Genomic DNA, 25,839 nt, shown 5'->3' with positions numbered 1-25,839 from the left:
TCGTACTTTGATACTCACTGTTATATAGGTGTATAGTTGACCATTGCTGATAGGAAACCCTGTATCCAGTCTTACAGTAAACCACGCTAGATAGCTGTATTGAACATATCCTAGTGACCGGTCAGGCCCGGAGCCATAATCGATGTAAATACGCTCTAAACAGTAAATTATGAAATAAAGCAAATAGTCAGTAGATGAAAGTGACGGAACAACTATCAATTCCCAGACGATAATCAGAAGTAGCTATATTTTCCCCGAGCGAATATTAGTAAAGAAAGCATGCAAAATCACATGCCTGTCGCTTAGTAAGGGATAGTTTGTGCTATCCACTGAAACCCAAAGAATCTGCTTTACATTCTGTCATTTCAGAAGAGATTCCGATATAGCTATACTTTCCCAAAACAAACCGGAGGAAAGAAAGAATGTGCATCCATGGGCCCATAGCCGAGGAGGAAGTGAGAATTTGTCCTAACTACTAAAACCTACAAGATTATTTGTTACACATTCTACAATATTTTACCAATAGGAAAGCAGCGTAGTGTTTATTGGACATAATTCGCTTTATTTATTTTTGAATACATTTTTAACGGGGTGCTAGCAGGCATAAATGACATTAAATTGATATTTTTTTTTACCGACGGGAAAGGAGAGGGTGGCTGGTTTGGTCAGCACTCAATGAGAAAGGGAAAATGTCCTCAAAATGGAACTTGGTATGGGAGATGAAATAAAAGAGGTTCCATTATGACCCAAGGAATGGTGTGAATGGGGTTCAAAGACAGGGTATTGGAGTGTATGTACGTCTAAGCCCTTATTCTACGGCGGCCGTACGGAGGGTGGAAAACAGCCGTTTAAAAAAAAAATTGTACCAGCTACATATTGGGTGGTTTGAATCAAAATGAATAAAGCGACTGTTTTCGACTCGCCATACGGCCGCCGTAGAGCAAATGTGACCAAGGTATTACATGAGGGACTTCCAAGAATTTATTTTCTACTTTATATCAAAGGCTGTTTTGCTACGCGCTAGATAAAGCAACTATAATAACATAATTATGAATGAGAAAAATAATCACCATTGCAAACACCGAAAATCCATCGCCATCATATCCAGCTTGGCATTCACAGGTATAACTTCCTATAATGTTCACACACCGGGCGTTTACATCACAGCCATCGATGCCCGTTGTACATTCGTTGATATCTAAATTTTATTGTGATAGTTATGATTGTGTGGTATATGATCTGAGTAACAGCCCATCATAAACATAAACAAGATATGAATATGGAGTATTTTATGATTATTATTATCTATTGTCATCATTAATAAAATGAATTATTATAATAATTATGAAAATCGATAAATGATCGTTACTATCCATGAGCATATACAAACTTTTAACGATTGATTATTTCTGTGTATACAACACAAATGAGTTAACAATGATAAAAATATTAATCATTGCATGTCGGGGGACGGCCATAAGCACAGTTGCTTGAAAAAGAACTCCAGTATACCCCCTCACTGGCCATTGTCATCAGTGGTAATTATCATCGCTATAACTATTATTAATATTAAGTCATATTAATAATCATCATGATAATGATTAATGAACATCATTGATCATTATCATTATGATAATTACAAATTGATTGTTATGTGATTAAGTATTCGTGATGATACCAATTCGGAATTTTCACTCCAAGACGCAAGGCGTATTCAAGAACCTAGAAAATCTATTGTCATGACAAATAATATCCAAGAAGTCTTTGTCGAAAAATATTGAATCAAATATAGGCATTTTGTCGTTAGCTCGGAAACTAAGGACGAAACTACTGTTTTGCTGTGTTCGGGTTCACAAATTTTCGACAAAGATGTAGTTTTAGCTGTCATTGTCATTTGACTGGCATTTTTAATACATTTACTATGTTCTTCCGTCCGTCGCGGGGGGGGGGGGAACATTCTAATGACAAAGAAAAGGAAGATATAGAAATAACACGCTCATTTACCAAAACATATTGTTCCGCTGCCTTGGTATCCATCATTGCACACACACGTAAAGCTTCCAATGCTGTTTACACAACGTGCATTGACGTCACAGTCATCGATCCCCAAATCACATTCATCATTATCTAAAACAGTCATTGAAACAATAGAGATTACATATAGAAGAAAAAGTAGTAGCAGTAGCAGTAGTAGTAGTAGTAGTAGTAGTAGTAGTAGTAGTAGTAGAAGTAGTAGTAGTAATAGTGGTGGTATAGTAGTACCAATAGTATAATTATTATTAGTAGTATAGTAGTAGTATAAGAAGTAGAGGATGCAGGGCCGGCGATCCTGGGGGCAAAGGCCAATTGAAACCAGTTGGATTCCAACTGGTTTCCATGGTTTCAATGGTTTCAACTGGATCAATTGGTTTTAACTGGAATTCAACAATTTCCAGTTGAAACCAGTTGGGTAACTGGAAATGATTTCTAACTGGAACCAACTGGGTAACTAGAAATCCTAACTGGAACCAGTTGGGCAACTGGAAATCCTAACTGGAACCAGTTGGGTTACTGGAAATTACTTCCAACTGGAAATGATTTCTTACTGGAACCAGTTGTGTAGCTGAAAATCCTAACTGGAACCAGTTGGGCAACTGGAAATCCTAACTCGAAATCCTAACTGGAACCAATTGGGTAACTGGAGAAAATGACTTCTAACTTGAAAGATATGTAACTCGAAATGAATTCTAATTGGAACCAGTTGGGTAACTGGAAATAAAACTGGAACCAGTTGGGTAACTGGAAATCCTATCTGGATCTAGTTGGGTAACTGGAAAGGATTTCCAATTGGTTTCCAATCGGAAATTTTCCAGTTACCAACCTGGATCCAATTGAAACCAGTTAATTTACATAGCATCTGCCAGTGTGTGCACAGATTAATGTTTTGAGACATTCATCATCATTTACAATATATCTATTTAATTATTTTCAATTTCCAAACTGTTTTATGATAAGGAAAAGGAAAATATATACATAACAAGCGTATTTACCAGAACAGATGGTTCCGCTGCCTTGATATCCATCATTGCACTCACACATGAAGCTTCCAATGCTGTTTACACAACGTGCATTGATGTCACAGTCATCGATTCCCAAGTCACATACATCATTATCTAAAACAGTCATTGAAACAATAGAGATTACAGGTCGAAGAAAAACTAGTAGTAGTAGTAGTAGTAGAAGTACCGTAGTACTAGTACTAGTAGTAGTATAAGAAGTAGAGGATGCACACACTTTTTGAAGTACTGAAAAGTGTCCTTTTTAATGCCCCCTCACGAATATGTACTGTGCCCCTTTAATCGAAAGAGGACCCGTTTTAGGTGTTACCAAGTGCCCTTTATCATATAAGTGCCATTTTTATTTCTTCAAGATATGCCACTGAAGGACTAGCCTATAATCTACGGGGAGGCTGCAGTTATTGTCTTTGCTGTTATGCTGAACGCAAGCGATACGTCTGATCTCGCAAATACTACTCATTGTGGCAGCGCTAGCAGCCACCTACGCAGCCACAATGCGTAGTGTTCGCGAGATCAGACATAAAAAAATACTCAGTTTTTAATTTCACAACCCCATCAAATCAAAATGGCACATTCTCAAAAGCCATTTTGAAAATCTAGATTGTCTAAATTAATTAATTCTTCCGAATTAGCAGATCTATCTAAGATTGATAGGATCTTACCATAACAGACAGGAACAGGTGCAGAAAGGGTCCCGTTATCACACATGAGCTCTGTTTCAATACCCATATCGGTAGAGTAGCCAATGTCACAGGCTATAACGATACTTGCATCATGGTCCAACGAATCAGCCATTGTTTGATTCGAGAAAGGAATTGCATCTATTTCACAGTTTTCTATAAGAGGGGAAAAAAGGATACCTCGGTAACAATATTACAAACAAAAATGACATACTAATTAGTTAATAAATTAGTGCCCCCCAAAAAAATTGCCTTGGTAATGTTTGTAAGTAAAAATGTTTAACATACTAGAAATATTCATGACAGTAAAATGCCTAAAAAGAGCAGAAATCTATTAGAAAATAATCCTTAAAATGAGTAAAGTAAAATGAAATACTCAGTTCTTAATTTCACAACCCCATCAAATCAAAATGGCACATTAAAAAAAGCCAGTTTGAAAATCTAGATTGTCTTAATTAATTAATTATTGTGAATTGGCACATTTATCCAAGATTGATAGGATCATACCATAACAGACAGGAACAGGTGCGGAAAGGGTCCCGTTATCACACATGAGCTCTGTTTCAATACCCATACCGGTAGAGTAGCCAATGTCACAGGCTATAACGATACTTGCATCATGGTCCAGAGAATATGAAGTTGTTTGATTTGAGAAAAGAATTGCATCTATGTCACAGTTTTCTATAAGAGGGGAAAAAAGGATACCTCGGTAGCAATATTACAAACAAAAATGACATACTAATTAGTTAATAAATTAATGCCCCCCAAAAAAACTTGCCTTCGTAATGTTTGTAAGAAACAATGTTTAACATACTAGAAATTCCACGACTGTAAAATGACTAAAAAGAGCAAGAATATTTTGGTAATTAAACTTTTATATGAGCAAAGTAAGAAATTACTCAGTTCTTAATTTCACAACCCCATCAAGTCAGAATGGCACATTCAAAAAAGCCAGTTTGAAAATCTAGTTTGTCTGAATTGATAAATTCTACTGAACTGGCAGATTTATCTAAGATTGATAAGATCTTACCATAACAGACAGGAACAGGTGCAGAAAGGGTCCCGTTATCACACATGAGCTCTGTTTCAATACCCATACCGGTAGAGTAGCCAATGTCACAGGCTATAACGATACTTGCATCATGGTCCAGAGAATATGAAGTTGTTTGATTTGAGAAAGGAATTGCATCTATGTCACAGTTTTCTATAAGAGGGGAAAAAAGGATACCTCGGTAGCAATATTACAAACAACAAGTGGAATGCCTCTGGCCGTCTCACCTGCATCACGCGGTTCAATATAGCAGCAGTGCTGACTTTGAATACTACTCTAACTCGCCCAAGATGTTCAGTGATACATGGTTACTCTTATGTCCAATTTTTATGAACTAGACCAATAAACTTACAGAGATATGATGGTTGTTCAACAAAAAACCCCAACATGGCCAAAGTTCATTGACCTTACATGACCTTTGACCTTGATCATGTGACCTGAAACTCGCACAGGATGTTCAGTGATACTTGATTACTCTTATGTACAAGTTTCATGAATCAGATCCATAAACTTTCAAAGTTTTGATGGTAATTCAACTGATACACCCAATTCGGCCAAAGTTCATTGACCTTTGACCTTGGTCATGTGACCTGAAACGCGCACAGGATGTTCAGTGATATTTGATTACTCATATGTCCAAGTTTAATGAACTAGACTAATAAACTTTCAAAGTTATGATGGTAATTCAACAGATACCCCCGATTCGGCCAAAGTTCATTGACCCTAAATGACCTTTGACCTTAATCATTAGGCCTGAAACTTGCACAAAATATTCAGTGATGCTTGGTTACTATTATGTCCAAGTTTCATGAATCAGATCTATAAACTTTCAAAGTTATGATGGGAATTCAACAGATATCCCCAATTCGGCCAAAGTTCATTGACCCTGAATGACCTTTGACCTTGGTCATGTGACGTGAAACTCATGCAGGATGTTCAGTGATACTTGATTAACCTTATGTCCAAGTTTCATGAACTAGGTCCATATATTTTCTAAGTTATGATGACATTTCAAAAACTTAACCTCAGGTTAAGATTTCAATGTTGATTCCTCCAACATGGTCTAAGTTCATTGACCCTTAATGACCTTTGACCTTGGTCATGTGACATGAAACTTTAATTGGATGTTCAGTAATACTTGATTAACCTTATGGCTAGTTTCATGAACTAGGGCCATATACTTTCTAAGTTATGATGTCATTTCAAAAACTTACCTCAGGTTAAGATTAGATGTTGACGCCGCCGCCGCCGCCGCCGTCGGAAAAGCGGCGCCTATAGTCTCACTCTGCTTCGCAGGTGAGACAAAAATGACATACTAATTAGTTAATAAATTAGTGCCCCCCCCCCTAAAAAACTTGCCTTCGTAATGTTTGTAAGAAACAATGTTTAACATACTAGAAATATTCACGACAGTAAAATGACTAAAAAGAGCAAGAATATTTTAGTAATTAAACTTTTATATGAGCAAAGTAAGAAATTACTCAGTTCTTAATTTCACAACCCCATCAAGTCAGAATGGCATATTAAAAAAAGCCAGTTTGAATATCTAGTTTGTCTGAATTGATAAATTCTACTGAATTGGCAGATTTATCTAAGATTGATAAGATCTTACCATAACAGACAGGAACAGGTGCAGAAAGGGTCCCATTATCACACAGAAGCTCTGTTTCAATACCCATACCGGTAGAGTAGCCAATGTCACAGGCTAAAACGATACTTGCATCATGGTCCAGAGAATCAGATGTTGTTTGATTTGAGAAAGGAATTGCATTTATGTCACAGTTTTCTATAAGAGGGGAAAAAAGGATACCTCGGTAACAATATTACAAACAAAAATGACATACTAATTAGTTAATAAATTAGAGCCCCCCAAAAAAACTTGCCTTCGTAATGTTTGTAAGTAAAAATGTTTAACATACTAGAAATATTCATGACAGTAAAATGCCTAAAAAGAGCAGAAATCTATTAGAAAATAATCCTTAAAATGAGTAAAGTAAAATAAAATACTCAGTTCTTAATCTCACAACCCCATCAAATCAAAATGGCACATTCAAAAAAGCCAGTTTCAAAATCTAGATTATCTAAATTAATTAATTATTGTGAATTGGCACGTTTATCCAAGATTGATGGGATCATACCATAACAGACAGGAACAGGTGCAGAAAGGGTCCCGTTATCACACATGAGCTCTGTTTCAATACCCATACCGGTAGAGTAGCCAATGTCACAGGCTATAACGATACTTGCATCATGGTCCAGAGAATCAGATGTTGTTTGATTTGAGAAAGGAATTGCATCTATGTCACAGTTTTCTATAAGAGGGGAAAAAATGACACCACGGTAACAACATTACCAACACAAAAAACAATTATTATTCAATCAGTTAGAGCCCCCCCCCAAAAAAAAAAAGTGCCTTTGGAATATTTGAACAGAAAATATTGTAACATACTAGAAATATTCATAACAGTAAGATGCCTAAAAAGAGCAAAACCTTTTAGAAATTAATCCTTAAAATGACTAAAGTAAAAAAAAAATACTCAGTTCTTAATTTCACAACCCCATCAAGTCAGATCATGGCACATTCAAAAAAGCCAGTTTGAAAATCTAGTTTGTCTGAATTGATAAATTCTACTGAATTGGCAGATTTATCTAAGATTGATAAGATCTTACCATAACAGACAGGAACAGGTGCAGAAAGGGTCCCGTTATCACACAGAAGCTCTGTTTCAATACCCATACCGGTAGAGTAGCCAATGTCACAGGCTATAACGATACTTGCATCATGGTCCAGAGAATCAGATGTTGTTTGATTTGAGAAAGGAATTGCATCTATGTCACAGTTTTCTATAAGAGGGGAAAAAATGATACCTCGGTAACAATATTACAAACAAAAATCACATACTAATTAGTTAATAAATTAGTGCCCCCCAAAAAAACTTGCCTTCGTAATGTTTGTAAGTAAAAATGTTTAACATACTAGAAATATTCATGACAGTAAAATGCCTAAAAAGAGCAGAAATCTATTTACGTTCAGCATAACGGCAAGGCCAATAACTGCAGGCTCTGCCTGGATTATAGGCCACTACAGGACGTTTTCTGTGCGCTTTAAACCTGATAATGACCCGTTTTATGTATTAGCAAGTGCCAAATCTCGTATCAGTGCCAAATTTAAACAAATAATTCTCCCTTAAGGACGTCTTCTGTGCCCCTTTGACCTGAGAAGAACCCGGTTCGTGTCCTAGCAGGCGCTCCCTTACCATGTAGGTTCCCTTTGTTATATCAGTGCACCTTTTTACTCCCAAAAGTGCCCCTCACGAGCATGTCATGTGCCCCTACTACCTGGGAGGGATCCGTTTTATGCCGTATGCAAGTGCCAAATTTCTTAGGTGCCGTTTTTCGTATCAGTGCCCCTTTTTACCTATGTAAATTGTTGTATCAGCTGGTGTAGTTTCTTCTGTTGTAGTATCAGCCGGTATAGTTTCTTGTGTTGTTGTATCAGCTGGTATAGTTTCTAATGTTGTATCGGCTGGTGTAGCTTCTTCAGTTGTTGTATCGGCTGGTGTAGTTTCTACTACTGATCTATCAGCCGTTGTAGTTTCTTCAGTTGTTGTATCAGCTGGTGTAGTTTCTTCAGTTGTTGTGTCAGCTCTTGTAGTGTCTAGAGTTGTTGTATCAGCTAAAGTAGTTTCTTCAGTCGTTGTGTAAGCTTCTGTAGTGTCTAGAGTTGTTGCATCAGATGTCGTAGCTTGTTCAGTTGTTGTATCGGCTTGTGTTGTTTCTTGGGTTGTTGTATCAGCCGGTGTAGTTTCTTCAGTTGTTGTGTCAGCTGATGTAGTGTCTACAGTTGTTGCATCAGATGTCGTAGTTTCTTCAGTTGTTGTATCGACTGGTGAAGTTTCTACTATTGTTGTATCAGCCGTTGTAGTTTCTTCAGTTGTTGTATCAGCTGGTGTAGTTTCTACTATTGTTGTATCAGCCGTTGTAGTTTCAATAGTTGTTGTATCAGCTGGTGTAGTTTCTTGTGTTGTTGTATCAGCCGGTGTAGTTTCTTCAGTTGTTGTGTCAACTGACGTAGAGTCTACAGTTGTTGCATCAGATGTCGTAGTTTCTTCAGTTGTATCAGCTGGTGTAGTTTCTTGTGTTGTATCGGCTTGTGTAGTTTCTTCAGTTGTTGTATCAGCTGGTGTTATTTCTTGTGTTGTTGTACCAGCCGGTGTAGTTTCTTCAGTTGTTGTGTCAGCTGATGTAGTGTCTACAGTTGCTGCATCAGATGTCGTGGTTTCTTCAGTTGTATCGGCTTTTATAGTTTCTTCAGTTGTTGTATCAGCTGGTGTAGTGTCTACAGCTATTGTTACAGCTAAAGTTGTTTCTTCAGTCGTTGTGTAAGCTTCTGTAGTGTCTACAGTTGTTGCATCAGATGTCGTAGTTTCTTCAGTTGTTGTATCAGCTGGTGTAGTTTCTTGTGTTGTTGTATCAGCCGTTGTAGTTTCTTCAGTTGTTGTGTCAGCTAAAGTTGTTTCTTCATTCGTTGTGTAAGCCTCTGTAGTTTCTTCAGTTGTTGTGTAAGCCTCTGTAGTTTCTTCAGTTGTTGTATCAGCTGGTGTAGGTTCTACTATTGTTGTATCAGCCATTGTAGCTTCAACAGTTGTTGTATCAGCTGGTGTAGTTTCTTGTATTATCGTATCAGCCGGTGTAGTTTCTACTAGTGTTGTAGCAGCCGTTGTAGCTTCAACAGTTGTTGTATCAGCTGGTGTAGTTTCTACTATTGTTGTATCAGCCGGTGTAGTTTCTCGTGTTGTTGTATCAGCCGGTGTAGTTTCTTCAGTTGTTTTGTCAGCTGATGTAGTGTCTACAGTTGTTGCATCAGATATCGTAGTTTCTTCAGTTGTATCGGCTTGTGTAGTTTCTTTAGTTGTTGTATCAGCTGGTGTAGTGTCTACAGTTGTTACATCAGATGTCGTAGTTTCTTCAGTTGTATCGGCTTGTGTGGTTTCCTTAATTATTGTATTAGCTGGTGTAGTGTCTACAGTTGTTGTATCACCTAAAGTTGTTTCTACCATTGTTGTATCAGCCGTTGTAGTTTCAAAAGTTGTTGTATCAGATGTCTTAGTTCCTTCAGTTGTATCGGCTTGTGTAGTTTCTTCAGTTGTTGTATCAGATGTCGTAGTTTCTTCAGTTGTTGTATCGACTGCTGTAGTTTCTACCATTGTTGTATCAGCCGTTGTAGTTTCAAAAGTTGTTGTATCAGATGTCTTAGTTCCTTCAGTTGTATCGGCTTGTGTAGTTTCTTCAGTTGTTGTATCAGCTGGTGTTGTGTCTACAGTTGTTGCATCCGATGTCGTAGTTTCTTCAGTTATTGTTACTATTGTTGTATCAGCCGTTGTAGCGACAACAGTTGTTGCATCAGCTGGTGTAGTTTCTTGTGTTGTTGTATCAGCCGGTGTAGTTTCTACAATTGATGTATCAGCCGTTGTAGTTTCTACTATTGTTGTATCAGCCGTTGTAGTTTCTACTATTGTTGTATCAGCCGTTATAGTTTCTACTATTGTTGTATCAGCCGTTGTAGCTTCTTCAGTTGTTGTATCAGCTGGTGTACTTTCTTGTGTTGTTGTATCAGCCGTTGTAGTTTCTTCAGTTGTTGTGTCAGCTGATGTAGTGTCTACAGTTGTTGCATCAGATGTCGTAGTTTCTTTAGTTGTTGTATCGACTGGTGAAGTTTCTACTATTGTTGTATCAGCCGTTGTAGTTTCTTCAGTTGTTGTATCAGCTGGTGTAGTTTCTACTATTGTTGTATCAACCGGTGTAGTTTCTTCTGTTGTTGTATCAGCCGGTGTAGTTTCTTCAGTTGTTGTGTCGGCTGATGTAGTGTCTACAGTTGTTGCATCAGATGTCGTAGTTTCTTCAGTTGTATCGGCTTGTGTAGTTTCTTCAGTTGTTGTATCAGCTGACGTAGTGTCTACAGTTGTTGCATCAGATGTCATAGTTTCTTCAGTTGTTGCATCAGAGGTCTTAGTTTCTTCAGTTGCTGTATCGACTGGTGTAGTTTCTACTATTGTTGTATCAGCCGTTGTAGTTTCAACAAATGTTGTATCAGCCGGCGTAGTTTCTTGTGTTGTTGTATCAGCCGGTGTAGTTTCTTCTTTTGTTGCATCAGATGACGTAGTGTCTACAGTTGTTGCATCCGATGTCGTAGTTTCTTCAGTTATTGTTACTATTGTTGTATCAGCCGTTGTAGCGACAACAGTTGTTGCATCAGCTGGTGTAGTTTCTTGTGTTGTTGTATCAGCCGGTGTAGTTTCTACAATTGATGTATCAGCCGTTGTAGTTTCAACAGTTGTTGCATCAGCCGGTGTAGTTTCTACTATTGTTGTATCAGCCGTTGTAGTTTCTACTATTGTTGTATCAGCCGTTGTAGTTTCTACTATTGTTGTATCAGCCGTTGTAGCTTCTTCAGTTGTTGTATCAGCTGGTGTACTTTCTTGTGTTGTTGTATCAGCCGTTGTAATTTCTTCAGTTGTTGTGTCGGCTAAAGTTGTTTCTTCAGTCGTTGTGTGAGCTTCTGTAGTTTCTTCAGTTGTTGCATCATAGGTCGTAGTTTCTTCAGTTGTTGTATCGACTGGTGTAGTTTCTACTATTGATGTATCAGCCGTTGTAGTTTCAACAGTTGTTGCATCAGCCGGTGTAGTTTCTACTATTGTTGTATCAGCCGTTGTAGTTTCTTCAGTTGTTGTATCAGCTGGTGTAGTTTCTACTATTGTTGTATCAGCCATTATAGCTTCAACAGTTGTTGTATCAGCTGGTGTAGTTTCTTGTGTTGTTGTATCAGCCGGTGTAGTTTCTACTATTGTTGTATCAGCCGTTGTAGCTTCAACAGTTGTTGCATCAGCTGGTGTAGTTTCTACTATTGTTGTATCAACCGGTGTAGTTTCTTCTGTTGTTGTATCAGCCGGTGTAGTTTTTTCAGTTGTTGTGTCAGCTGATGTAGTGTCTACAGTTGTTGCATCAGATGTCGTAGTTTCTTCAGTTGTATCGGCTTGTATAGTTTCTTCAGTTGTTGTATCAGCTGACGTAGTGTCTACAGTTGTTGCATCAGATGTCATAGTTTCTTCAGTTGTTGCATCAGATGTCTTAGTTTCTTCAGTTGCTGTATCGACTGGTGTAGTTTCTACTATTGTTGTATCAGCCGTTGTAGTTTCAACAAATGTTGTATCAGCCGGCGTAGTTTCTTGTGTTGTTGTATCAGCCGGTGTAGTTTCTTCATTTGTTGCGTCAGATGACGTAGTGTCTACAGTTGTTGCATCCGATGTTGTAGTTTCTTCAGTTATTGTTACTATTGTTGTATCAGCCGTTGTAGCGACAACAGTTGTTGCATCAGCTGGTGTAGTTTCTTGTGTTGTTGTATCAGCCGGTGTAGTTTCTACAATTGATGTATCAGCCGTTGTAGTTTCTTCAGTTGTTGTATCAGCTGGTGTAGTTTCTACTATTGTTGTATCAGCCGTTGTAGTTTCAACAGTTGCTGTATCAGCTGGTGTAGTTTCTTGTGTTGTTGTATCAGCCGGTGTAGTTTCTTCATTTGTTGTGTGAGCTTCTGCAGGTTCTACAGTTGTTGCATCCGATGTCGTAGTTTCCTCAGTTGTTGTATCGACTGGTGTAGTTCCTTGTGTTGTATCGGCTTGTGTAGTTTCTTCAGTTGTTGTATCAGCTGGTGTAGTTTCTTGTGTTGTTGTATCAGCCGGTGTAGTTTCTTCAGTTATTGTGTCAGCTGCAGTAGTGTATACAGTTGATGCATCAGATATCATAGTTTTTTCAGATGTTGCATCAGATGTCGTAGTTTCTTCAGTTGTTGTATCGACTGGTGTAGTTTCTACTACTGTATCAGCCATTGTAGTTTCTTCAGTTGTTGTATCAGCTGGTGTAGTTTCTACTATTGTTGTATCAGCCGTTGTAATTTCTTCATTTGTTGTGTCAGCTGACGTAGTGTCTACAGTTGTTGCATCAGAAGTAGTAGTTTCTTCATTTGTTGTATCAGTTGGTGTAGTTTCTTGTGTTGTATCGGCTTGTGTAGTTTCTTCAGTTGTTGTATCAGCCGGTGTAGTTTCTTGTGTTGTTGTATCAGCCGTTGTAGTTTCAACAGTTGTTGCATCAGCCGGTGTAGTTTCTACTATTGTTGTATCAGCCGTTGTAGTTTCTTCAGTTGTTGTATCAGCTGGTGTAGTTTCTACTATTGTTGTATCAGCCATTATAGCTTCAACAGTTGTTGTATCAGCTGGTGTAGTTTCTTGTGTTGTTGTATCAGCCGGTGTAGTTTCTACTATTGTTGTATCAGCCGTTGTAGCTTCAACAGTTGTTGTATCAGCTGGTGTAGTTTCTACTATTGTTGTATCAACCGGTGTAGTTTCTTCTGTTGTTGTATCAGCCGGTGTAGTTTTTTCAGTTGTTGTGTCAGCTGATGTAGTGTCTACAGTTGTTGCATCAGATGTCGTAGTTTCTTCAGTTGTATCGGCTTGTATAGTTTCTTCAGTTGTTGTATCAGCTGACGTAGTGTCTACAGTTGTTGCATCAGATGTCATAGTTTTTTCAGTTGTTGCATCAGATGTCTTAGTTTCTTCAGTTGCTGTATCGACTGGTGTAGTTTCTACTATTGTTGTATCAGCCGTTGTAGTTTCAACAAATGTTGTATCAGCCGGCGTAGTTTCTTGTGTTGTTGTATCAGCCGGTGTAGTTTCTTCATTTGTTGCGTCAGATGACGTAGTGTCTACAGTTGTTGCATCCGATGTTGTAGTTTCTTCAGTTATTGTTACTATTGTTGTATCAGCCGTTGTAGCGACAACAGTTGTTGCATCAGCTGGTGTAGTTTCTTGTGTTGTTGTATCAGCCGGTGTAGTTTCTACAATTGATGTATCAGCCGTTGTAGTTTCTTCAGTTGTTGTATCAGCTGGTGTAGTTTCTACTATTGTTGTATCAGCCGTTGTAGTTTCAACAGTTGCTGTATCAGCTGGTGTAGTTTCTTGTGTTGTTGTATCAGCCGGTGTAGTTTCTTCATTTGTTGTGTGAGCTTCTGTAGTTTCTACAGTTGTTGCATCCGATGTCGTAGTTTCCTCAGTTGTTGTATCGACTGGTGTAGTTCCTTGTGTTGTATCGGCTTGTGTAGTTTCTTCAGTTGTTGTATCAGCTGGTGTAGTTTCTTGTGTTGTTGTATCAGCCGGTGTAGTTTCTTCAGTTATTGTGTCAGCTGCAGTAGTGTATACAGTTGATGCATCAGATATCATAGTTTTTTCAGATGTTGCATCAGATGTCGTAGTTTCTTCAGTTGTTGTATCGACTGGTGTAGTTTCTACTACTGTATCAGCCATTGTAGTTTCTTCAGTTGTTGTATCAGCTGGTGTAGTTTCTACTATTGTTGTATCAGCCGTTGTAATTTCTTCATTTGTTGTGTCAGCTGACGTAGTGTCTACAGTTGTTGCATCAGAAGTAGTAATTTCTTCATTTGTTGTATCAGTTGGTGTAGTTTCTTGTGTTGTATCGGCTTGTGTAGTTTCTTCAGTTGTTGTATCAGCCGGTGCAGTTTCTTGTGTTGTTGTATCAGCCGGTCCAGTTTCTTCAGTTGTTGTATCAGCTGGTGTATTTTCTTGTGTTGTTATATCAGCCGGTGTAGTTTCTTCTATTGTTGTATCAGCCGTTGTAGCTTCAACAGTTGTTGTATCAGCTGGTGTAGTTTCTACTATTGTTGTATCAACCGGTGTAGTTTCTTGTGTTGTTGTAACAGCCGGTGTAGTTTCTACAGTTGTTGTATCAGCTGGTGTAGTTTCTAATATTGTATCAGCCGTTGTAGCGACAACAGTTGTTGCATCAGCTGGTGTAGTTTCTTGTGTTGTTGTATCAGCCGGTGTAGTTTCTACTATTGATGTATCAGCCGTTGTAGCTTCAACAGTTGTTGCATCAGCTGGTGTAGTTTCTACTATTGTTGTGTCAACCGGTGTAGTTTCTTCTGTTGTTGTATCAGCCGGTGTAGTTTTTTCAGTTGTTGTGTCAGCTGATGTAGTGTCTACAGTTGTTGCATCAGATGTCGTAGTTTCTTCAGTTGTATCGGCTTGTATAGTTTCTTCAGTTGTTGTATCAGCTGACGTAGTGTCTACAGTTGTTGCATCAGATGTCATAGTTTCTTCAGTTGTTGCATCAGATGTCTTAGTTTCTTCAGTTGCTGTATCGACTGGTGTAGTTTCTACTATTGTTGTATCAGCCGTTGTAGTTTCAACAAATGTTGTATCAGCCGGCGTAGTTTCTTGTGTTGTTGTATCAGCCGGTGTAGTTTCTTCATTTGTTGCGTCAGATGACGTAGTGTCTACAGTTGTTGCATCCGATGTTGTAGTTTCTTCAGTTATTGTTACTATTGTTGTATCAGCCGTTGTAGCGACAACAGTTGTTGCATCAGCTGGTGTAGTTTCTTGTGTTGTTGTATCAGCCGGTGTAGTTTCTACAATTGATGTATCAGCCGTTGTAGTTTCTTCAGTTGTTGTATCAGCTGGTGTAGTTTCTACTATTGTTGTATCAGCCGTTGTAGTTTCAACAGTTGCTGTATCAGCTGGTGTAGTTTCTTGTGTTGTTGTATCAGCCGGTGTAGTTTCTTCATTTGTTGTGTGAGCTTCTGTAGTTTCTACAGTTGTTGCATCCGATGTCGTAGTTTCCTCAGTTGTTGTATCGACTGGTGTAGTTCCTTGTGTTGTATCGGCTTGTGTAGTTTCTTCAGTTGTTGTATCAGCTGGTGTAGTTTCTTGTGTTGTTGTATCAGCCGGTGTAGTTTCTTCAGTTATTGTGTCAGCTGCAGTAGTGTATACAGTTGATGCGTCAGATATCATAGTTTTTTCAGATGTTGCATCAGATGTCGTAGTTTCTTCAGTTGTTGTATCGACTGGTGTAGTTTCTACTACTGTATCAGCCATTGTAGTTTCTTCAGTTGTTGTATCAGCTGGTGTAGTTTCTACTATTGTTGTATCAGCCGTTGTAATTTCTTCATTTGTTGTGTCAGCTGACGTAGTGTCTACAGTTGTTGCATCAGAAGTAGTAGTTTCTTCATTTGTTGTATCAGTTGGTGTAGTTTCTTGTGTTGTATCGGCTTGTGTAGTTTCTTCAGTTGTTGTATCAGCCGGTGCAGTTTCTTGTGTTGTTGTATCAGCCGGTCCAGTTTCTTCAGTTGTTGTATCAGCTGGTGTATTTTCTTGTGTTGTTATATCAGCCGGTGTAGTTTCTTCTATTGTTGTATCAGCCGTTGTAGCTTCAACAGTTGTTGTATCAGCTGGTGTAGTTTCTACTATTGTTGTATCAACCGGTGTAGTTTCTTGTGTTGTTGTAACAGCCGGTGTAGTTTCTACAGTTGTTGTATCAGCTGGTGTAGTTTCTAATATTGTATCAGCCGTTGTAGCGACAACAGTTGTTGCATCAGCTGGTGTAGTTTCTTGTGTTGTTGTATCAGCCGGTGTAGTTTCTACTATTGATGTATCAGCCGTTGTAGTTTCAACAGTTGTTGCATCAGCAGGTGTAGTTTCGACTATTGTTGTATCAGCTGTTGTAGTTTCTTCAGTTGTTGTATCAGCTGGTGTAGTTTCTACCATTGTTGTATCAGCCGTTGTAGTTTCAACAGTTGTTGTATCAACAGGTGTAGTTTCTACTATTGTTGTATCAACCGGTGTAGTTTCTTCTGTTGTTGTATCAGCCGGTGTAGTTTCTTCAGTTGTTGTGTCAGCTGATGTAGTGTCTACAGTTGTTGCATCAGATGTCGTAGTTTCCTCAGTTGTATCGGCTTGTGTAGTTTCTTCAGTTGTTGTATCAGCTGACGTAGTGTCTACAGTTGTTGCATCAGATGTCATAGTTTCTTCAGTTGTTGCATCAGATCTCGTAGTTTCTTCAGTTGCTGTATCGACTGGTGTAGTTTCTACTATTGTTGTATCAGCCGTTGTAGTTTCAACAAATGTTGTATCAGCCGGCGTAGTTTCTTGTGGTGTTGTATCAGCCGGTGTAGTTTCTTCATTTGTTGTGTCAGATGACGTAGTGTCTACAGTTGTTGCATCCGATGTCGTAGTTTCTTCAGTTGCTGTATCGACTGGTGTAGTTTCTACTATTGTTGTATCAGCCGTTGTAGTTTCAACAAATGTTGTATCAGCCGGCGTAGTTTCTTGTGTTGTTGTATCAGCCGGTGTAGTTTCTTCATTTGTTGTGTCAGATGACATAGTGTCTACAGTTGTTGCATCCGATGTCGTAGTTTCTTCAGTTGTTGTATCGACTGGTTTAGTTCCTTGTGTTGTATCGGCTTGTGTAGTTTCTTCAGTTGTTGTATCAGCTGGTGTAGTTTCTTGTGTTGTTGTACCAGCCGGTGTAGTTTCTTCAGTTATTGTGTCATCTGCAGTAGTGTATACAGTTGATGCATCAGATATCTTAATTTCTTCAGATGTTGCATCAGATGTCGTAGTTTCTTCAGTTGTTGTATCGACTGGTGTAGTTTCTACTATTGTATCAGCCGTTGTAGTTTCTTCAGTTGTTGTATCAGCTGGTGCAGTTTCTTCAGTTGTTGTATCAGCTGGTGTAGTTTCTACTATTGTTGTATCAGCCGTTGTAATTTCTTCATTTGTTGTGTCAGCTGACGTAGTGTCTACATTTGTTGCATCAGATGTAGTAGTTTCTTCATTTGTTGTATCAGCTGGTGTAGTTTGTTGTGTTGTATCGGCTTGTGTAGTTTCTTCAGTTGTTGTATCAGCCGGTGCAGTTTCTTGTGTTGTATCAGCCGGTGTAGTTTCTTCAGTTGTTGTATCAGCTGGTGTATTTTCTTTTGTTGTTGTATCAGCCGGTGTAGTTTCTACTATTGTTGTATCAGCCGTTGTAGCTTCAACAGTTGTTGTATCAGCTGGTGTAGTTTCTACTATTTTTGTATCAACCGGTGTAGTTTCTTGTGTTGTTGTATCCGCCGGTGTAGTTTCTTCAGTTGTTGTGTCAGCTGATGTAGTATCTACAGTTGTTGCATCAGATGTCGTAGTTTCTTCAGTTGTATCAGCTTGTGTAGTTTCTTCAGTTGTTGTATCAGCTGGTGTTGTGTCTACAGTTGTTGTATAAGCTAAAATAGTTTCTTGATTTGTTATGTCAGCTGACGTAGTGTCTATAGTTCTTGTATCAGCTGGTGTAATTTCTTGTGTTGTTGTATCAGCCGTTGTAGTTTCTTCAGTTGTCGAGTTGGCTAAAGTTGTTTCTTCAGTCGTTGTGTAAGCTTCTGTAGTTTCTTCAGCTGTTGCATCAGATGTCGTAGTTTCTTCAGTTGTTGTATCGACTGGTGTAGTTTCTACTATTGTTGTATCAGCCGTTGTAGTTTCAACAGTTGTTGTATCAGCTGATGTACTGTCTACAGTTGTTGCAGCAAATGTCGTAGTTTCTTCAGTTGTATCGGCTTGTGTAGTTTCTTCAGTTGTGGTATCAGCAGCTGTAGTGTATACAGTTGTTGCATCAGATGTCGCAGTTTCTTCAGTTGTATCGGCTTGTGTAGTTTCTACAGTTGTTTTATCAGCTGGTGTAGTGTCTTGTGTTGTATCTGCTGGTGTAGTATCTACTTTTGCTGTATCAGCCGTTGTAGTTTCTTCAGTTGTTGCATCAAATGTCGTAGTTTCAATTGTAGCATCAGATGTCATAGTTTCTTCAGTCATTGTGTCAGCTGCTGTAGTGTCTACAGTTGTTGTATCAGCTAGTGTAGTTTCTCTAGTTGCTGTGTCAGCTGCAGTAGTGTATACAGTTGTTGCATCAGATATCATAGTTTCTTCAGATGTTGCATCAGATGTCGTAGTTTCTTCAGTTGTTGTATCGACTGGTGTAGTTTCTACTATTGTATCAGCCGTTGTAGTTTCTTCAGTTGTTGTATCAGCTGGTGTAGTTTCTACTATTGTTGTATCAGCCGTTGTAATTTCTTCATTTGTTGTGTCAGCTGACGTAGTGTCTACAGTTGTTGCATCAGATGTAGTAGTTTCTTCATTTGTTGTATCAGCTGGTGTAGTTTCTTGTGTTGTATCGGCTTGTGTAGTTTCTTCAGTTGTTGTATCAGCCGGTGAAGTTTCTTGTGTTGATGTTTTAGCCGGTGTAGTTTTTTCAGTTGTTGTATCAGCTGGTGTAGTGTCTACAGTTGTTGTATCAGCTAAAGTTTTTTTTTCAGTCGTTGTGTAAGTTTCTGTAGTGTCTACATTTGTTGCATCAGATATCGTAGTTTTTTCAGTTGTTGTATCAGCTGGTGTAGTTTCTTGTGTTGTTGTATCAGCCGTTGTAGTTTCTTCAGTTGTTGTGTCAGCTGATGTAGGATATACAGTTGTTGCATCAGATGTCATAGTTTCTTCAGTTGATGCATCAGATGTCGTAGTTTCTTCAGTTGTATCAGCCGCTGTAGTTTCAACAGTTGTTGTATCAGCTGGTGTAGTTTTTTGTGTTGTTGTATCAGCTGGTGTAGTTTCTTCATTTGTTGTGTCAGCTGACGTAGTGTCTACAGTTGTTGCATCAGATGTCGTCGTTTCTTCAGTTGTATCGGCTTGTGTAGTTGCTTCAGTTGTTGTATCAGCTGATGTAGTGTCTACAGTTGTTGTATCAGCAAAAGTTGTTTCTTCAGTCGTTTTGTAAGCTTCTGTAGTTTCTTCAGTTGTTGCATCGGATTTCGTCGTTTCTTCAGTTGTTTTATCGACTGGTGTAGTTTCTACTATTGTTGTGTCAGTCGTTGCAGCTTCAACAGTTGTCGTATCAGCCGGTGTAGTTTCTACTATTGTTGTATCAGCCGTTGTAGTTTCAACAATTGTTGTATCAGCCGGTGTAGTTTCTTCATTTGTTGTGTCAGCTGACGGAGTTTCTACAGTTGTTGCATCAGATGTCGTGGTTTCTTCAATTGTATCGGCTAGTGTAGTTTCTTCAGTTGTTGTATCAGATGGTGTAGTGTCTACAGTTGTTGTATCAGCTAAAGTTGTTTCTTCAGTCGTTGTGTAAGCTTCTGTAGTGTCTACAGTTGTTGCATCAGATGTCGTAGTTTCTTCAGTTGGTGTATCAGCTGGTGTAGTTTCTTGTGTTGTATCGGCTTGAGTAGTTTCTTCAGTTGTTGTATCAGCTGGTGTATTTTCTTGTGTTGTATCGGCTTGTGTAGTTTCTTCACTTGTTGTATCACCTGGTGAAGTTTCTTGTGTTGTTTCGGCTTGTGTAGTTTCTTCACTTGTTGTATCAGCTAGTGTAGTTTCTTGTGCTGTTGTATCAGCCGGTGTAGTTTCTTCAGTTGTTGTGTCAGCTGATGTAGTGTCTACATTTGTTGCATCAGATTTTGTAGTTTGTTCAGTTGTATCGGCTTGGTTAGTTTCTTCAGTTATTGTATCAGCTGGTGTATTGTCTACAGTTGTTGTATCAGCTAAAGTTGTTTCTTCAGTCGTTGTGTAAGCTTCTGTAGTGTCTACAGTTGTTGCATCAGATGTCGTAGTTTCTTCAGTTGTTGTATCAGCTGGTGTAGTTTCTTGTGTTGTATCGGCTTTTGTAGTTTCTTTAGTTGTTGTATCAGCTGGTGTAGTTTCTTGTGTTGTATCGGCTTGTGTAGTTTCTTCACTTGTTGTATCAGCTGGTAAAGTTTCTTGTGTTGTATCGGCTTGTGTAGTTTCTTTACTTGTTGTATCAGCTAGTGTAGTTTCTTGTGCTGTTGTATCAGCCGGTGTAGTTTCTTCAGTTGTTGTGTCAGCTGATGTAGTGTCTACATTTGTTGCATCAGATTTTGTAGTTTGTTCAGTTGTATCGGCTTGGTTAGTTTCTTCAGTTATTGCATCAGCTGGTGTATTGTCTACAGTTGTTGTATCAGCTAAAGTTGTTTCTTCAGTCGTTGTGTAAGCTTCTGTAGTGTCTACAGTTGTTGCATCAGATGTCGTAGTTTCTTCAGTTGTTGTATCAGCTGGTGTAGTTTCTTGTGTTGTATCGGCTTGTGAAGTTTCTTCACTTGTTGTATCAGCTGGTGTAGTTTTTTGTGCTGTTGTATCAGCCGGTGTAGTTTCTTCAGTTGTTGTGTCAGCTGATGTAGTTTCAACAGTTGTTGTATCAGCTGGTGTAGTTTCTTGTGTTGTTGTATCAGCCGGTGTAGTTTCTTCATTTGTTGTGTCAGCTGACGTAGTTTCTACAGTTGTTGCATCAGATGTCGTAGTTTCTTTAGTTGTTGTATCGACTGGTGTAGTTTCTACTATTGTTGGATTAGCCGCTGTTGTATCAGCCTGTGTAGTTTCTTGTGTTGTGGTATCAGCCGGTATAGTTTCTTCAGTTGTTGTGTCAGCTAACGTAGTGTCTACAGTTGTTGCATCAGATGTCGTAGCTTCTTCAGTTGTTGTATCAGATGTCGTAGTTTCTTCAGTTGTTGTATCGACTGTTGTAGTTTCTACTATTTTTGTATCAGCCGTTGTAGTTTCTTCAGTTGTTGTATCAGCTGGTGTAGTTTCTACTATTGTTGTATCAGCCGTTGTAGTTTCAACAGTTGTTGTATCAGCTGGTGTAGTGTCTACAGTTGTTGTATCAGCTAAAGTTGTTTCTTCAATCGTTGTGTAAGCTTCTGTAGTGTCTACAGTTGTTGCATCAGATGTCGTAGTTTCTTCAGTTGGTGTATCAGCTGGTGTAGTTTCTTGTGTTGTATCGGCTTGAGTAGTTTCTTCAGTTGTTGTATCAGCTGGTGTAGTTTCTTGTGTTGTATCGGCTTGTGTAGTTTCTTCACTTGTTGTATCAGCTGGTGAAGTTTCTTGTGTTGTTTCGGCTTGTGTAGTTTCTTCACTTGTTGTATCAGCTAGTGTAGTTTCTTGTGCTGTTGTATCAGCCGGTGTAGTTTCTTCAGTTGTTGTGTCAGCTGATGTAGTGTCTACATTTGTTGCATCAGATTTTGTAGTTTGTTCAGTTGTATCGGCTTGGTTAGTTTCTTCAGTTATTGCATCAGCTGGTGTATTGTCTACAGTTGTTGTATCAGCTAAAGTTGTTTCTTCAGTCGTTGTGTAAGCTTCTGTAGTGTCTACAGTTGTTGCATCAGATGTCGTAGTTTCTTCAGTTGTTGTATCAGCTGGTGTAGTTTCTTGTGTTGTATCGGCTTTTGTAGTTTCTTCAGTTGTTGTATCAGCTGGTGTAGTTTCTTGTGTTGTATCGGCTTGTGTAGTTTCTTCACTTGTTGTATCAGCTGGTAAAGTTTCTTGTGTTGTATCGGCTTGTGTAGTTTCTTTACTTGTTGTATCAGCTAGTGTAGTTTCTTGTGCTGTTGTATCAGCCGGTGTAGTTTCTTCAGTTGTTGTGTCAGCTGATGTAGTGTCTACATTTGTTGCATCAGATTTTGTAGTTTGTTCAGTTGTATCGGCTTGGTTAGTTTCTTCAGTTATTGCATCAGCTGGTGTATTGTCTACAGTTGTTGTATCAGCTAAAGTTGTTTCTTCAGTCGTTGTGTAAGCTTCTGTAGTGTCTACAGTTGTTGCATCAGATGTCGTAGTTTCTTCAGTTGTTGTATCAGCTGGTGTAGTTTCTTGTGTTGTATCGGCTTGTGTAGTTTCTTCAGTTGTTGTATCAGCTGGTGTAGTTTCTTGTGTTGTATCGGCTTGTGAAGTTTCTTCACTTGTTGTATCAGCTGGTGTAGTTTTTTGTGCTGTTGTATCAGCCGGTGTAGTTTTTTCAGTTGTTGTGTCAGCTGATGTAGTTTCAACAGTTGTTGTATCAGCTGGTGTAGTTTCTTGTGTTGTTGTATCAGCCGGTGTAGTTTCTTCATTTGTTGTGTCAGCTGACGTAGTTTCTACAGTTGTTGCATCAGATGTCGTAGTTTCTTTAGTTGTTGTATCGACTGGTGTAGTTTCTACTATTGTTGGATTAGCCGCTGTTGTATCAGCCTGTGTAGTTTCTTGTGTTGTGGTATCAGCCGGTATAGTTTCTTCAGTTGTTGTGTCAGCTAACGTAGTGTCTACAGTTGTTGCATCAGATGTCGTAGCTTCTTCAGTTGTTGTATCAGATGTCGTAGTTTCTTCAGTTGTTGTATCGACTGTTGTAGTTTCTACTATTTTTGTATCAGCCGTTGTAGTTTCTTCAGTTGTTGTATCAGCTGGTGTAGTTTCTACTATTGTTGTAACAGCCGTTGTAGTTTCAACAGTTGTTGTATCAGCTGGTGTAGTGTCTACAGTTGTTGTATCAGCTAAAGTTGTTTCTTCAGTCGTTGTGTAAGCTTCTGTAGTGTCTACAGTTGTTGCATCAGATGTCGTAGTTTCTTCAGTTGGTGTATCAGCTGGTGTAGTTTCTTGTGTTGTATCGGCTTGAGTAGTTTCTTCAGTTGTTGTATCAGCTGGTGTAGTTTCTTGTGTTGTATCGGCTTGTGTAGTTTCTTCACTTGTTGTATCAGCTGGTGAAGTTTCTTGTGTTGTTTCGGCTTGTGTAGTTTCTTCACTTGTTGTATCAGCTAGTGTAGTTTCTTGTGCTGTTGTATCAGCCGGTGTAGTTTCTTCAGTTATTGTGTCAGCTGATGTAGTGTCTACATTTGTTGCATCAGATTTTGTAGTTTGTTCAGTTGTATCGGCTTGGTTAGTTTCTTCAGTTATTGCATCAGCTGGTGTATTGTCTACAGTTGTTGTATCAGCTAAAGTTGTTTCTTCAGTCGTTGTGTAAGCTTCTTTAGTGTCTACAGTTGTTGCATCAGATGTCGTAGTTTCTTCAGTTGTTGTATCAGCTGGTGTAGTTTCTTGTGTTGTATCGGCTTGTGTAGTTTCTTCAGTTGTTGTATCAGCTGGTGTAGTTTCTTGTGTTGTATCGGCTTGTGAAGTTTCTTCACTTGTTGTATCAGCTGGTGTAGTTTTTTGTGCTGTTGTATCAGCCGGTGTAGTTTCTTCAGTTGTTGTGTCAGCTGATGTAGTTTCAACAGTTGTTGTATCAGCTGCTGTAGTTTCTTGTGTTGTTGTATCAGCCGGTGTAGTTTCTTCATTTGTTGTGTCAGCTGACGTAGTTTCTACAGTTGTTGCATCAGATGTCGTAGTTTCTTTAGTTGTTGTATCGACTGGTGTAGTTTCTACTATTGTTGGATTAGCCGCTGTTGTATCAGCTGGTGTAGTTTCTTGTGTTGTGGTATCAGCCGGTATAGTTTCTTCAGTTGTTGTGTCAGCTAACGTAGTGTCTACAGTTGTTGCATCAGATGTCGTAGCTTCTTCAGTTGTTGTATCAGATGTCGTAGTTTCTTCAGTTGTTGTATCGACTGTTGTAGTTTCTACTACTTTTGTATCAGCCGTTGTAGTTTCTTCAGTTGTTGTATCAGCTGGTGTAGTTTCTACTATTGTTGTATCAGCCGTTGTAGTTTCAACAGTTGTTGTATCAGCTGGTGTAGTTTCTTGTGTTGTTGTATCAGCTGTCGTAGATTTTTCAGTTGTTGTGACAGGTGGTGTAGATCCGTCTTCAGTTGTTCTATCAGCTGTTGTAGTTGCTTGTGTTGTTTCTTGAGTTGTTGTATCTGCCAGTGTAGTTTCTACTGTTGTTGTGTCTAATAAAATAAGAGAGAAAGAACAGTAGATTTTAACTGATATCAAATTGTTTCTAAAATATCTAGTATATGCTGATTTTTGTTTATGAAAACCCTCATTTTTTTCCATATGTTTCAATATATAAACCCTAAAAAAAGTTACGAATTCTGAGTTTGGCAATAAATTTCTTCAAACTCTCAATTTTACACAATGCATGTTTTAAAGATTGTTTAGTTCTCTTTAAACTGACACCATGGTTGTTATGATCATTCCATTAGGAAAAAAGCATTATTCTAAAGTGCTGGATGAAGTCTGAATTGAAAAGCTGCAAAACGAGCATTTTTTTTATCTGAGTTTGGACATTAATTTCTTTCAACTCCAAATGTTGCACAATGTATATTTGACATTGTTATAAAGATCATTTAATCTTCGTTAAATGGTATTATGCTTGTTATGATCAAGCCATCACGAAAGGAGCAGGATTCAAAATTGTTGAATGAGGTCTGAATTGAAAAGCTGCAAAACGAGCAGAAATAGTCATGCAGGGTCAATACGGAACATTATTCTTTTGTCTGTGTCAATACAGATGAAAATCCCTTCAAATCAAGTCCCTGCTTCTTATTTGTTTATGATTTGTTGTGGTTTATGTAGATATGGTTTATTTGCTATGTGTTTTATTGTGCAGAGGTGTGTTTGATTCCATGTTTATGCTGATGTTAATGTGCATGAAAACAATTAAAAAAAACCTCTGAGAAACTCACTCATCACCACGCATAAAAGAACAGTGACTTTCAATATTGGGTCATTTTGCAACTTTTGAATTTTGACCTTGCCCCATATTTCAAGGCACGTCCCCTCAATGTGAACCATAATCATATCATGTATGGTATCATTTTAAAGGAAATTAGATGATCTAATTAAATTGATATTTACTAAAACTGAGGATGGATGATCGATCAAAATCAGATTTCCAAACTTTTTTGAGGAGTTTTTTTTTTTAAATCACTGCTTTGACCATCCACCCCAAAGTAAAAGGTCTTCTAAAATCAAAATTGCGGGAATTTTGTTCTACGAACAATTTAACAAGCACAAAAAAGTGGCCCTTGCCTATGCGTGATATATTCCTCCAGAAAAAGAAGTCAAGATTATTTTACGGGGTGAACAATTCATGCATTCTAAAAGCTGCATTACTATTTCATTTACAAAAAGCGCCCTCACATCCAACCCCCCCCCCACACACACACACACATCGGCCCCCGTTGAGAGTCAGTTTCGTAACAAAATTATGATTGTCTATTGACCGTGTTATAAAACCATGACTGTCCATTTATTTTGTAACAAAATAAGAATCGCATGGTTTTTTTTTAGGTACATTGGTTTACACTCGGTGCCCCATATTAAGATTCCAATTTCTTCCTGATATTTGAGACGATTTTTCACAAAGCAAGGAGTTTGTTGCTGCAAACAACTCAAAGGTCAATCGAACACAACTCATGTCCTTTAGCAGAGAAGCCATGAAAAACCCGGACATACCAGTCATTGTAGTTTGCCCCCAGCACGCTGTG

The 25,839-nt window shown here is 38.6% G+C and overlaps 1 protein-coding gene across 1 annotated transcript; it reads right to left on the bottom strand.

Annotated features, from left to right (window-relative positions):
- Positions 1 to 110: 110 nt before the first annotated feature.
- LOC121421979 (mucin-2-like) lies at positions 111 to 25,839 on the bottom strand. Its single transcript, XM_041616779.1, has 19 exons — positions 25,808 to 25,839; positions 23,711 to 24,294; positions 21,308 to 23,464; positions 20,931 to 20,937; positions 20,383 to 20,817; positions 19,382 to 20,337; positions 16,721 to 17,140; positions 16,448 to 16,645; positions 15,819 to 15,825; positions 14,528 to 15,291; positions 14,232 to 14,238; positions 13,250 to 13,674; positions 12,762 to 12,768; positions 11,468 to 12,234; positions 7,458 to 7,506; positions 3,030 to 3,152; positions 2,005 to 2,127; positions 1,071 to 1,198; positions 111 to 155 (listed from the first exon to the last, which is right to left on the bottom strand). The coding sequence occupies exons 1-19, from the start codon at positions 25,812 to 25,814 to the stop codon at positions 111 to 113; spliced, it is 7,209 nt and encodes a 2,402-aa protein (XP_041472713.1). The 5' UTR covers positions 25,815 to 25,839.

Source organism: Lytechinus variegatus, chromosome 9 (assembly GCF_018143015.1).
Source record: "Lytechinus variegatus isolate NC3 chromosome 9, Lvar_3.0, whole genome shotgun sequence".
Classification (NCBI taxonomy): Eukaryota; Metazoa; Echinodermata; class Echinoidea; order Temnopleuroida; family Toxopneustidae; genus Lytechinus; species Lytechinus variegatus.
This window is presented reverse-complemented; position numbering and strand designations above follow the sequence as displayed.

What these genes read in the sequence shown, in the direction of transcription:
- LOC121421979 (XM_041616779.1), bottom strand. An exon ending in CTTTTGCTGATACAACAACT is followed by an intron (nt 17,141 to 19,381) that starts GTAGACACTACA and finishes GCTGGTACAACA; the next exon opens with ACACAAGAAACTACACCAGC. An exon ending in GATTTTCGGTGTTTGCAATG is followed by an intron (nt 156 to 1,070) that starts GTGATTATTTTT and finishes TTTACTGTTTAG; the next exon opens with AGCGTATTTACATCGATTAT.